Raw genomic sequence first — 13,661 nt, forward strand, 5'->3', positions numbered from 1 at the left:
CTGGAATTTAACATTAAAGTGTGTTAGAAAGCACCATGAAGCAATCCCATTTAGTTTTCAGAAGAGTTCCAATACATTGCTTAAATTGTAATGGGATTTGTGTGTGTTGGGAGCACCTATGTCATATATTCCAAACATAGCAATATTTGGAACTAAGATAGGAAACATTTTGAGATTTCTCATTTTTAGTAATGAAACATAATTAATCCCTGAAGAGTAGACTTCATGTGTGTCTGTGTGGTATTAAAAAGTATTTATCTGTAAATTGTCATGTGAATAGCTTTCTATTGGATAAAGCTAACTTAAATGTGAACTTGTTGAAGATAACTTGAAAACTGTAGCACAATCTTTTGTGTTTGCAAATTTATAACTTGCAAACTTTGGAAGTCTGTCTACTTGTCTACTTTACCAAGATTGCTAGCTTCTAGAAAAGCATATCTTACTGATTTCCCATGCACACAAGGAGGCTTAAATACCCTCACTCTCAATTCTATCCTATCCAGTCTTCTAAGCTAACATGAGATCTGTGCTGTTGGTTATCTGGTATCAGCTATTCTCATGTTCTCCTGCCTGGCCAGCTACACAATCAGCTGGCTACTTGACTGGTCACATCTTTGACTGCTGATTATATTGGAGAGAAAAAGTAGAACCCTATTCTCCTGAGAGAGAGTTTATAGAATATTCTTGCAGGAGTTCTGTGGTTTGACATCAGAGCAAAAATAAAATGTTGAAAATAAAATGAATATTAACTGGATACATATATGTCCTCTATATAGGTTAGAACCCTTTGGTACATTTCGCAGGAAAAAGAATTCAAATCTTAATTTATGTTTTCCAGTGTCTAATTTGTATTTATCTTCTCTACAGCTATATTGTGTGTTGATGACTCCGTAGTAGATCTGGAGACACTGGAAGCCCTATATGAAAATGTAAGTAAAGGTGGGGTAAAAATGTAGCTAATCACCAAAGTATTTCAGACACAGACTTTAGGCTGCTCAAGGGAACTAGTGAGTAAGGTCCCCTAAGAAGATGCTTATGAAGCTTCTCAGGTCTATCAGTGCAGATTATTTTTCAAACACTACCTCATGGAGGGCACAGGAGCAGGTGATTCCTAAATGTAAAAATTCAAGCAGATGAAGCAGAAGGTTGACTTGGCTGAGCTGGGATCTTTTGGAGACAAGGCAAAAAAATAATGTATATGCCCTGTGGAAGCAAGGTCAGCTGATGTGGGAGAAACACAGAGATGCTGCTTGCTACTCTAGGGAGAAAATTTGTGCAGCCAAAGTTCAGTTGGAGTTGAAGCTGGACAGAGCTGTGGGGGACAATAAAAAGAGTCTGTTAATGGCAAAAGGCAGTATAAAAATAACATCAGCTGATTACAAGATGGGGATGACCATTGCACAAACAGGGACATAGACAAAGAGGTGTCTAATGCTTTCTTTGCCTCTGTGTTCAACACCGATGATGGGCTGAAGGGCTTCAGTACCCTGAGCTGGGTAACCATGACTGTGAGATTGATCAACTCCCAGTCAACTCTGATCCAGCTGCTCCAGCTGGATCCCTATGTGTCTATGGGGCCTGGTGGAATTCATCCAAGAATATTCAAAGAGCTAAGTGATGTCATTATGAGGCCTTTTCTGATTGTTTTTCAATGCTCTTGGGAATCTGGAGAGGTTCCAGTCAGGTGTAAGTGTTTGGACAATGCTCTCAGGCACATGGTGTGATTCTTGGGGTGTCCTGTGCAGAGCCAGGAGTTGTACTTAATGGTCCTTGTGGGTCCCTTTCAACTCAGCATATTTGGTGATTCTATGACCAGAGGAAGTCAGTTGATACAATCTTTTTAAATTGCAGTAAAGATGTTGATGCTGTCTCTCACAGTATCCTGTTGGATAAAATGTCCAGCACACAGCTGAATAAACACATCATGTGATGAGTGAGCAACTGGTTCATGGGTCAGATGCAAAGAATTATAGTGAAGGTGGTGACATCAGACTGGTGGTCTGTCACTAGTGGGGTTCTGCAGGGCTCTATCCTAAGCCCTGTGCTCTTCAACATCTTCATTAACAACTTGGACACAGGACTAGAATGTGTATTAGGTAAGTTTGACGATGATCCTAAATTGGGAGGAGCCATTGACTCCCTTGCCTTGCCCTTGAAGGCAGAGAGGCTTTGACAAATCAGAGGATTGTGCAATCACTAACCATTAAACTTAATGAAGTTTAAGTAAGAAAAGTGACAGATTCTGCACCTGGGATGCTCTGGGGAATGAAACATGGGAAAGAAGCTGTGTGGAGAGGAATCTGGGGGTCCTGATTGATGGCAAGTTGAACATGAGCCAGCAGTGCCCTGGCAGCCAGGAGGGCCAAGTGTGTCCTGGGGTTCATCAGGCACAGCATCACAGCCGGGCAAGGGAGGGGATTGTCCTGCTCTGCTCTGAGCTGGGGCAGCCTCACCTCAGTGCTGGGGGCAGTTCTGAGAGCCACAGTATGAAGAAGATATAAAGCATCGGACAGCATCCAAAGGAGGGCCATGAAGATGGTGAAAGGTCTGGAGAAGTCATGCAAGGAGAAGCTGAGGTCACTTGGTCTGTCAGCCTGGAAGAGACTGAGGGAAGACCTCATAGCTGCCTGCAGCTTCTTCATGAGGGGAAGAGGGGAAGATCTCTGTGGTGACAGTGGTAGGACCTGAGGGAATGGCCTGAAACTGTGTCAGGGGACACTTAGGTTAGGTATGAGGGAAAGATTTGTCACCCAGAGGGTGTTTGAGCACTGGAACAGGCTCCCCAGAGAAGTGGTCACAGAATCAGCCTGTCAGAGTTCAAGAAGTGTTCAGACAATACTCTTGGGCACATGGTCTCACTCTTGGCGATGGTCCTGCATAGTAAATGGCATATAAAGCACTGAAGGAATTTGTCATAGATCTTTAAGCATCTCGCTTTTGCATAGTCTGAATGTTTCTCAGTGAAAAAAACATAATTGCTGTTTGCAGGCAAACAGGTAAAGTAATTTATTAGTTTATTATTAATTAGTAACTAATTAGTTTATATTAATTTACCCAGAGAGCACAAAAGGATGAACTGGAGAAAATCAAGCAATATTATCAGACTTCAAAAGAGGAGGAACTGAAGCTTCTGGATAAACCAGAACAGTAAGTTGGTTTTTTTAATAGTTTTTCATTATATAATGAAGTCCTTTGATTATATGTTGAAAGCAGTTTTGATACATAATTCTTGGTAATGACTTTGTGTATTTCAAGACAGGGTGAAAAGTTTTCTCTTATTGCAAAACTTTCTTTCAGACATGACAGAGTTTGCTACATCAGCTTTGACCACCAGAACTGAAAAAATATATGAATCAATAAGAATTTTTGTTCCCATTGTCACACTTGTAAAAGGTTTATCCTTCCCTTAGAGCATTTGTGGCTAATTAACATTACATAAGGCAGGGCCAGATTTATTTTTGTTGTTTATTATTTGAAAGAGCTGCATAACAGAGGGTTTGGGTTGATCTTTTGCCCAAACACCTTGTACACTCTGGTCAAGTTCACTGAAGATCTATGATGCTGCAGTTCCTCTTCTGCAACTGTTGTGGCCAATGACAACTATTAGGATGAAAAACTTAAATGTTGCTCCTTCTGTTGTAATTACCTCAGACTGATGTGAAAAAATCCTCAAGAATTTATTAACAGAATGGTAATCCTGAATTTTATTTTTGTGTATACATTTGATTTCAGATGTTCGCCTACAAGTGTTTTTTTGTCTTCTGCTACTTCACTTTTTTTTCTTTTTTTTTTTTTTTGGTAGTCTTTTCAATTCTTTCTTCCCAGAGGCCTCTCTGTCATCTTGTTTCCTTTACCATCTTGTCTGTTCTTGGCTTTTCTGCTGTCTCTGGTGTAAGAAAGGGTAAGGGGAGAAAGAATTGAAATATGGTTAATGTCAGAGTTACTGTATTTTCATACCTTTTTTCACATTAAAATGTTAGTGTTGAAGAACAGATTATTTTTTTCTTTTTCTCCTTACATGAAGCAGCTAAGTACTGATTTGTGACTGCATGCTAAGGAATAGGCTAATATTAGGAGATAACTATTATCTTACTCTTGATGAAGAGAGTCTGCTGTTCTTTAGTAAGTATTAGGAAGACTGTAAAGTTTATATACTGTAGTTTATATACTAGCTTACTTTTGCATCCCATATACATGGCTTTCATTGCCTTGGCTTGGGGCATAAGGATACATTGTGTGACTAGCTGATGTTTTCCAGAGCTTGAATCTTTGGCAGTGTTTGCTGTATGTCCAAGTTAAATAAATACGAATGCATTTTGTCTTCTGGAGAATACGGAGAATAGAGCTCTAGGGTTATAGGAGGTTGTCTTTCTTGTAACTTATGGTGGAGAGAGGTTAATCTTAATTAAATACAAAGTTGGATTTATACTATCACTGTTACCTTATGATTAAACTACATAGGTTGAGAAAACTAGCTTTTTTAAAGGTAGCTTAAAGGGAAAACAATTTGCTTTATGCACTTCTGTAAAATTTGTTAGACCTTCAAAATAATGTGCTTTCTGAAAACTCAGTAGTTCATGTGCTCCTGGTTTTGCTGTCTCAATCAGCCTCTAAGGCAACCTAACTATACAACTGGAGATTTGTTGGAGCTATGCTTTACTTAGTAGCTCCATAAAAGATTAAAGATGGAAAAGTGCTAAATTTGTGTGTGTGATTAAAAATATTTCCTCTGGGGCGTAAGCCTTGTATATTGTCTTTAATGAGGATCAGAACAGATGTGTAAACAAAATAATTTATCAAATTATTGCACATATTAACAGTAGCCATTCATACAGTGAAACCTTTGATTTGAGTTCACAGAAGTCTAGGGGTAGCCCTTACGTGCTTGGATTACCAAACAAATAAAAAGCTTTAGTGGCATCACTGATGTTCTGCACACGCGATTTTTATTTGTCTTGCTTGTATGTTAAATTTGGCACAAACTCTTAACTATGACAGCAACATAACAATAGCACCCTAAATTATGCTTCATGATAATAGCTGTTAAAATGCTAATATGAATTGCCATGATAAAGATTTATATGCAAAATTGGTGACAGTTTGGGGCTTTGCTAGCAGGATACAGATGCTGTAGCTAGTTTCCAAGAGACCCCATTTAGTTGTAGTATATTGTCTGTGTAGGCCTCTCCAATATGAAATAAGTATTAATAAAGGAAATAGTAACAAAATATGGTACTGATTTGAATGTAGTTTATTTCAAGAAGTAGGGACTGATTTATAATTGCTGGTAATGCCACCTGCTTCTCTTTGATGACAGCTCTGCTTGGACTTCAGTTTAAATCCTGCTGTTGTACTTAGAAGCTTGCAGGATTAGATACACCTTTTTCCAAAAAAAAATTGTTTCTAAATTTTATATTCTTCAAATGCAGATAAATGTGATCTGAAAAATTAGTTTACCTCCTTAGAATCAGCCTTTCTTGTCCATCTTCTGCAAGAATGCTCTCTAACACCATAACAATGTCCCTGGCTGTAAAGTTCTCTCAAGTCCTTTACTACCAGATTCTGGTAGGCTAAAGGAGTTACCAAGTAAATGCATTTTTTATTTATGATTTCTGAAGGAGTGGAGTATGATGTACCTAATGGAGATGAACAGCATAATTTCTATGTTTATTTTAGTCCATCAGAAGTGTAGTAATGAGAAACCCATCCAAAAGCTAAGTCACAGCCACGTCATCATTAATTTAAGTTGAAATTATACTTTTCTCAGAATTGAAATAAGAATGGTTCTTTCTCTTCTAAAGTTTTGTCCATCTGAATTGGTGGTTTATGGCAACAGCCATAGTTTCGTGCTATAACTTTTTGTTTAGTAGTTACATTTGTAGACTCTAAGATTCCTTTTTGTGATAGATTTCAGTTATAAGGGTTCTATCTGGATATTACTTTGGATACTCTGAATTCCAGAATCTTCTTTTCATGCTGATGCTCTTTTAATTCTCAGCACAATGACATTGTATTCGATAGTCAGCTGTGTGGGAAATAGTTCTCTTTTCACAGGAAGGCAGGAATATGTGTCATTTGCCTTTGTAAATTTAAACTTTTTAATTGTATGTATGTTAGAACTTTAATGAAGCAGTTTGGTTCTTCTTTCCTTTGTTTCTCTCACACGAAGTGCAAAATACCCTCTTTTTTTTTTCCTGGCAATACCATTCATTCCCAATAGGAAGCATTTTTATTAATACCAGCTTGGCATTTCTTTTTTCCCACTTCTTAAGTCTAAGAGCCAAGCTGGGCCTCCCTGATCCTTCTCTCACAATAGGTTTTTTCATCATACAAGAAAAAAAAAGAATGAAAAAGAAACAAACAAAAAAATGGTATTCCAATTAAAACATAGTATTTTACACCAGCCACAGGTGAATTCTGCTGATTTTTTAAAGAGTCATTATGTACTCAGCAAAGCCTAGCATGCATGAGAAATGTATAAAACAGATTTAAACATATTGATATTATTTACTGTGAAAAAGAAATAATTTTGAAAAATTTGGTGTATTGGCTTAAATAATTAAAATAAAGTTAAGAAGAATTCAAGCTGATAAATTGAATACTGAATTTCTCATAATTCAGTGAGGTAGAAAGAATCTTTATGGCATTGTGTTAAGAATCCAAGGATATCTATAGACAGGAGATTAGAAGAATGATACTAATGTGATACTGGAGAAAAAGACAAACTTGCTTTTGGATTTCAAGAAAGCTTGTGTATACCTCTGAAATCTTGAATTCAAAACCCAGGAGCAAATTATTGTTATTATATGTTATTATGAGAAATGCTAAAGCTTCTTGTATTTTTAGCCAAGTTCTTATTTTTTTAATTGATGAAAAGGGAGAAATTCCTCATGTCTTGGGATGCTTTCATTTTGTGAGGTCTGAACTGCAGTTGTTGAGTATTGTCTCTATTTATTTTTATTTACCAAAGTGTTAAAAGACTGAAAGCTACAACAAAGTCATGAGGAATATGTACCTGTGAGGACAGATACAGAGCAGATGAAGACTTAGGAACTTTACTGATCAGTAACTGAAGGCAGATACATTCTGCAAGTATTTTAGAGCTAAATACACAGCTAGGTGTATTCCCATGAAACCTGATGCTATATGGTTGAAAGAGTGGTGCAAATAGAAAAAGAAAATTCATACTGAGAATCAGAAGAAAGCTGTCAGCAGACATTTTATATTAAGAAATAAATTTGTAGGAATATAATGAGTTCTGTATTTCTGAGCACATTTTTAAGGAGAACAAAACAGCATAAGTTAATATGTAGGTAGTGCTATGTAGATTTTTCTTTTTTTTTTAATGAATTATTTAGGTTTGAGATTCTTCTGTTTATTACTGTGCAGCTTTGTTAATTAATACACTGATATGAAAATGATTAATGTCTTGCCTTTTTCTTGACATTAATACAATTTTTAATGCATTCTTAGCATAAAGAATATAACAATTTTAAATTCTGTCAGATCTGATTCAAATAGGAAAGAGTGCATGTATATTTCATGATACTGCAGGCTTTGATCCATTATGTACCCCACTGAGAGGAATTATAAAGATTCATTAATAGTCCTTTTTTCCCCACAGATTTCTGTATGAGTTGTCTCAAATCCCCAACTTTGCAGAACGAGCTCAGTGTATTATCTTCCAGTCAGTTTTCTCTGAGGGAATAACATCAGTGCACCGGAAAGTAGATATCGTCACTCGTGTTTCCAAGGTAAGTCCTAATGAAAGCTAAATTGAGTATATTTTACTGTATTTATGCTTCCTTTTTACCATAAGTGAGGAATCTTAATCCTGCTAACTGGCTTTTTAGGAAAGAAAACTGTAGTAAATTTTTAGCTGCTTAAAAGAACGAAAGGAAGAGGGAAGCAGGAAAGCGAATTGCATGTGATGCCTCATAGAGTATGTAGAAATTTATTTGTATTTAAATAGTAGATTTTTATTAATATGCATATTAATTAGTGTAACAGATAATCTCTATAAAGTAGGAATTAAATACAAGACAAGCTTAGCTCCACGCCTTGCAAACTGCTTTTTATTTGCAAACCACTGTTGGTGCCAATAGATGCTTGTTGTGTTCATTAGCTTATTACTTTCCCTTGGCATCAATTAATTTCTTGTAACCCTGATACAGCAGAATTTTTAGTTTGGGACAAAGCTCTACCTAATACTTCCACACTATGAAAGACTCAGGACAAGATTTTTTGAATTTTAACAAATAAATTATGAAAAGCAGAACAAGATAAAAATTAGGAGAGAAGTTTAAATAGTGGCCCAAAGGTCTAACACCCTAACCAGAAAAGGAGTTAATTTTTATTTTTTTCTAATTTGAAGATTAGTTTTTGATTAGCTTTTCTTTGACAGAGTACCCATGCATGACCCCTTTGGATTTCTTTACAATAGAAATAGTTACTTGGTTTTGCCTTTCCAAAAGAGCATAAATAAAGAATCAGTGTTGTATGAGATGGGGAAAGCCATATTGCCTTCCATTCACTTATGAGGAGTTCACACTGAAGGTGATTAATCCAGTGTATAAGGCTACATAGTTAAGAATTATGCTTGTGGCCTCTGATTGTCAACTGACAGATGTCTTTATATGTAACTGAAAGTAATTTACTAGTTTTTCTATTCTGAGGCATGTAATTAGCTATTCCTTAGACCTCCTGTATCTGGATTAAGTATGGATCCAGGAATGTGAATTTTCAGACCCATGAGCAGACTGAGGGACAGTGTAAGTCTAACCTGGTGGCAGCAAAAACAGCACATCTCCATTTGACTGTGAATTGTGCGAACTCATGATAAACTACCTTCTTGTGTGTAAGATTTTAGAAGTCTTCTGAGAATGTTTAGAAATTTCCCATTAATCTTTTTGTCATTGACATGGCATTTGATGCCATATAATTTGCACTGTATGGATTACATTAAACTTATTAAGTTAGGGAGATACAGTCTAGAAAAAGTTTCTCTTAAAGTTTTGATTATTGTACCAGCTTCAGCTTCCCTTACCTACCGAGGTAAAAACAGGAAAAAAAACCTTATCAAAAATAAAATTTAAAAATATTTTTATATTAGCAATTAGAATTTTTGTGCCAACTGAATTTAAAGACCAGTATCCATTTTCCAGGCTTTGCTGAGCATGAAAAGTGTAAAGGAAATTTTGGGTTTGATTCTGGCTTTTGGAAATTATATGAACGGAGGGAATAGGACCCGAGGTCAAGCTGATGGGTTTGGTTTGGAAATACTCCCCAAACTAAAGGATGTCAAAAGCAGAGTAAGTACTAATGTTTGGTTAAAGATAATTTTTCTGAAGTGTTTTTTTATTGTTCCTTTATCTGTCAGAAGTTAGTCTTTTATTTCTTACTATTCTTGCTTGAAAAGCAACGTACTTTGTACAATTTTCATTCTTTTTTCTCCTAACTTTTCACCTTCTTCTCCTGCATATGTATATATTTCCTTAATAACTTTTTTCTCCTGTTCAGTACTACTAGGATAATTACCTTATGTGAGAACTTCTGTGTGTCTCTTTTATTAGCAGAAACTTAGTAACAGTAGGGTAGGGAGAAGTGAGGGAGCACAGACTGCTCAACTCTTCTCCAGTAAAAGTCCCATTCTTTCTTCACACTCTTAAATGAAGATCTCTCTATCTGAATAAAAACTCATTTAAAATCAGGTTTAGAAACAAAATATCAGTAATTGTTCATTGTAATGTATACACTAACAAATTATGTATAAGGGATCAAAGGGATGTCATACCCAACAAGATACTTTCAGTCTTTTTTTTTAATTGACATTGAATGGATGTAGGACATGAAGTTTGAATGGCATGCACGAGAAAATGCTCATAGCTGGCAGTAAATTATTTTGTCAAGAATTGAGAAGGACTAGCTGGTTTTTGATTAGTCATGCTAGGATCAAAGCCTCAAAGGCTAGACACCTTCTGAGATGAGATTACTTTGTTTCTTATTTCAGTAGGGCAAAGGAGGAGGTGTTAGGTAATGTGTGCAATAGAAACACTGCTCAAAATCATTCTTTGCCAAAACATACCTAGGCACCACATGGATATAGGAATCAGCAAAGAATAGGAGATAATTTTCTGCTGATGTTGGTGAAGACTTGGGAGTGTGAGGAAAAAATATCTTTCATGCTCCTCTACTTTTCTTATGTGAAGTGCTTTCTTGACTACAAGAGATGTGGATTTTAAGCTTTCGTTCTCCATTATGCTTTATGTACACAGGAATGCATTTGTGAGACAGGCAATGTCAGAAAACAGTCTATCTATGGAGTGTTTTGTTTTACTTGTGTATACCACCATTAAGTGTAGAAACACATTTAGTGAATTGCTCAGTGAGCTACTGTTTTAATGAAAGCTTTTTCCATAGGATTTGAGTCCTTTGTCTCCTAAAGATATTGAGATGCTGGAACATATCCAAAAATCAGCAAAACTGGTACAGGGTCTGGAGTACAAGTCGTACAAGGAGCAGCTGAGGAAGCTGGGGTAGTTTAGCAGGGAGGAAAGGAGGCTCAGGTGAAACCTTGTCACTCCCTACAGCTCCCTGAAAGGAGGCTGTAGGCAGGTGGGGTTGGTGTGTCCTCCCAAGTAACAAACAATAGCATGAGAGGAAGCAGCCTCAAGTTCTTTCAAGGGAAGTTGAGCTTGGATATTAGGAAAAATAAATTCATGGAAAGGGTTATAAGGCTTTGGAACAAGCTGCCCAGAGAGGTGGTGGAGTCAATGACCCTGGAGGTGCCACTTAGGAATACATTTTAGTGGTGAACTTGGCAGTGCTGGATTTTCAGTTGGACTCCAGGATCTTAAAGGTCTTTTCCAACTAAAATGATTCTTTGATTCTAATTCTTACTTTTGTCTTTGCTGTGATGGTTCAGCTGTTCCATATAACCACTCTTTTCCCAGTCCTACTGCATGGACAAGATGCAGTACAAACAGCAGCTTAACTAGAACCAGGCCAAGTTTCCCATTACTCAGGCGTTTGTTGGCTGGCTAGCTGCCTTGAAGAAAAATGTAAAACTCAGCTTTGCTTGACTTTTCTCAGTGGAGCTGCTAGGTTTAATGTCACTACTTATCTACCTATAAACTTCATAGAATTAATAATCTCTGGGGCTTTCCAATGTGGCTGAATTTAGCAAGCATGTTCCAAAATTATGCATTATGAAAATGAGTAACTGATATAAAATATAAATTGTGTAAGCCTTGCTTCTTCGTGAAACAAGTTAAAAAATCATATTATTTACAGTTTCCTGGTAGCCAGAATAAATATGTTATTAGTTTAGATTAGTCTTCAAAATGCATAAAAACTCAGTTGCTACAGGAAGACAGGAAACCTCAGAGATAATTGCATTTTGTATCTTCTCCTTTGTATTTGCAAAGGAGAAGAATGCAGGGTCTTGTACATTTGAACATAAAGGTATTCTTCCTTTGCCCCATTACTCCCTTCTCATGAATTGCCAGCAAATACATCTTTGCTGAGCTGAATTCCATGAGCTAAGGTAAAGAGCCAATGCTAAATACCTCTTATTTCACATAAAAGTCATTTATTGTCATATGAGCTTACTTTTTATAGAGATTTTTTGACCTGCCAGTAATGGCTTCTAAAACTCTTTAACATGCAGGGTGGCGTTTTCGGCATGACAGCAGTGACTTACTTAGCTAAGAATTTTGCTGGTGTATGATACTAATAAAATATAATGTGCTGCAGACTCTCATATAGACAAGGCAGCTCTGTACAGGAAGTCAGACACTGTTCACATACAAATGTTTGTTCTGATACCTGTCAATATAAAATATGAAAACACATCAAAAAAACTTCAAAGGCATTCCAGATATAATTCCCTATATCATGGTTCTTTTATATTGCTGTATGTAATGTATAACTTTTCCTTAGTTCATCTGGCCCATGCTGGCCCAATGACATGTAGCAAAATAAAATACTGTTTACAGTTGTGTGCAGGAACAGGGAAATGGTGGTTCCATAAAATGAGAATTAAAATTCATATTTATATGATAACAGGGCATGAAATATACATCTTAGTTGAATGCTATCTCTTAGTTGAATGCTAAATATGAATGCTATTCATATTTAGAATAAAATATGTAAAGTGTCTATGCCTTTTTTGGATCTTCCTTATAGATGATTGAGACATAAGAATCAAGAAATTCTTTTCACATTAATGTATCTGAGGTAACTGTAATACTTAGTTGATATTATGCTCAAGAGTAATATTATTAAATAATATTATTTATTTGGGATAATATTGTTATTTTGTAATGCCTTCTATTATTACATAAAATGTGAGGACAGCTTCTCCCATGTATTCTTCTCTGCCTGTATTTATGCCTGGTATTTAAAACCAAAATAAACTCTAGATCTAATAGTGTTGTAATGAAGTCAATGTTGAAAAAGATCAATTTTTTTTGGCCAGAAATGCTAAGGCCAAAAAAAATTGTGAATTTCATGGCAAGATAAAATGGAGAACATTTTCACATATTGAATCAGTGTTAATAACACATCTTTAATTTTTCCTAGGATAATGGTATTAATCTTGTGGATTATGTCGTCATGTATTACCTACGCCATTGTGATAAGGTAAAGGATTTGCTCTATCAGCCTCTCCAAAACTGAGTTTTTTTAAGAGTTGGTCAGAGGATTTGTAACAGCTTCATAGAAATCTAAACATAGTACCTCTGATGGGAAAATAAAATCAATTTCTGTTGCTTTCTTATGATAGTTGTGTACCTCAATAGGCATGAAATTTGCTATAAGTTTCAAGATAAGACTTTGGAAAATTTTACATTGGGTTTTGAGAGAACCACTGCAAGCAATTAGCTGTGACTGCTGCAGACTGGGCAGGTGGTCACTGCACTCCTGTTTTATTACATCTGGGTGGCATTGTAAAATTTCTTCTGATGTCATGATATTGGAAGGCAGAAATGTGATTTCTCTCTTAGAACAAAAAAGTGCAAGGACAGATTGATATTTTAAGACAGATGAGTCAGCTAATGGGGGTGAAATGCTGCTGTGAATTACATTTTATTGTATGTGATACTCCTCTGTATATGCATTTATATATACTATATACATTAATATCTTAAATATATATATTTGTTATTGGCAATAGCCAAACTTATTGTGTGGAAAGTTTGAACTATTGTATTTTAAAATAAAATGTTGCTATTAATTGATCTTAACAATGATTTTCAACAATTTTAATTGACTTTCTTATCTTTTGCTTCTTTTTTTTTTTTTTAAATTCTTACATAAGGTTGTTGAATTGACAAGTTAGTAGTCCTGATATATGTAGATCTGTATTTTTTCTTTAATGTTTTTGGGTTTGTTTGTTTCTCTTTCTTTTTTCTTGTGTTTTCTGTTGCTGGTGGTTTTGTTGTTTTGGGTTTTTTGAGGAGGTTGAGATTTTTATGCTTTCTAATTAATTTATTAAAATATTTAGTTTATTTAAATATGTCTGCAAACTTCCTACTGTACTGCAATTTTAGTTCAGGGAATTTTGTGAAAAAAACCAGTATATTTTCCTTGGGAGGAAGTAAACACAGTGTTATTATCATCCAGTCCTCTTTCTCCACCAAAATGTTCATGTCATTATAATA

At 35.7% G+C, this 13,661-nt stretch overlaps 1 protein-coding gene across 4 annotated transcripts in view; it reads left to right on the plus strand.

Moving 5' to 3' along the window:
- The window catches only part of FMN1 (formin 1), a 170,747-nt gene that overhangs the window by 107,182 nt on the left and 49,904 nt on the right, over nt 1-13,661 (plus strand). For all 4 annotated transcript variants that reach the window (XM_079308080.1, XM_079308082.1, XM_079308081.1 and 1 more), the window contains 5 exons: nt 868-929; nt 3,059-3,147; nt 7,625-7,754; nt 9,165-9,311; nt 12,583-12,642. In XM_079308080.1, the coding sequence (XP_079164206.1) occupies nt 868-929; nt 3,059-3,147; nt 7,625-7,754; nt 9,165-9,311; nt 12,583-12,642 (488 nt within the window). The remainder of the gene's footprint in view (nt 1-867; nt 930-3,058; nt 3,148-7,624; nt 7,755-9,164; nt 9,312-12,582; nt 12,643-13,661) is intronic.

This window comes from Erithacus rubecula, assembly GCF_903797595.1.
Source record: "Erithacus rubecula genome assembly, chromosome: 6".
NCBI lineage: Eukaryota > Metazoa > Chordata > Aves > Passeriformes > Muscicapidae > Erithacus > Erithacus rubecula.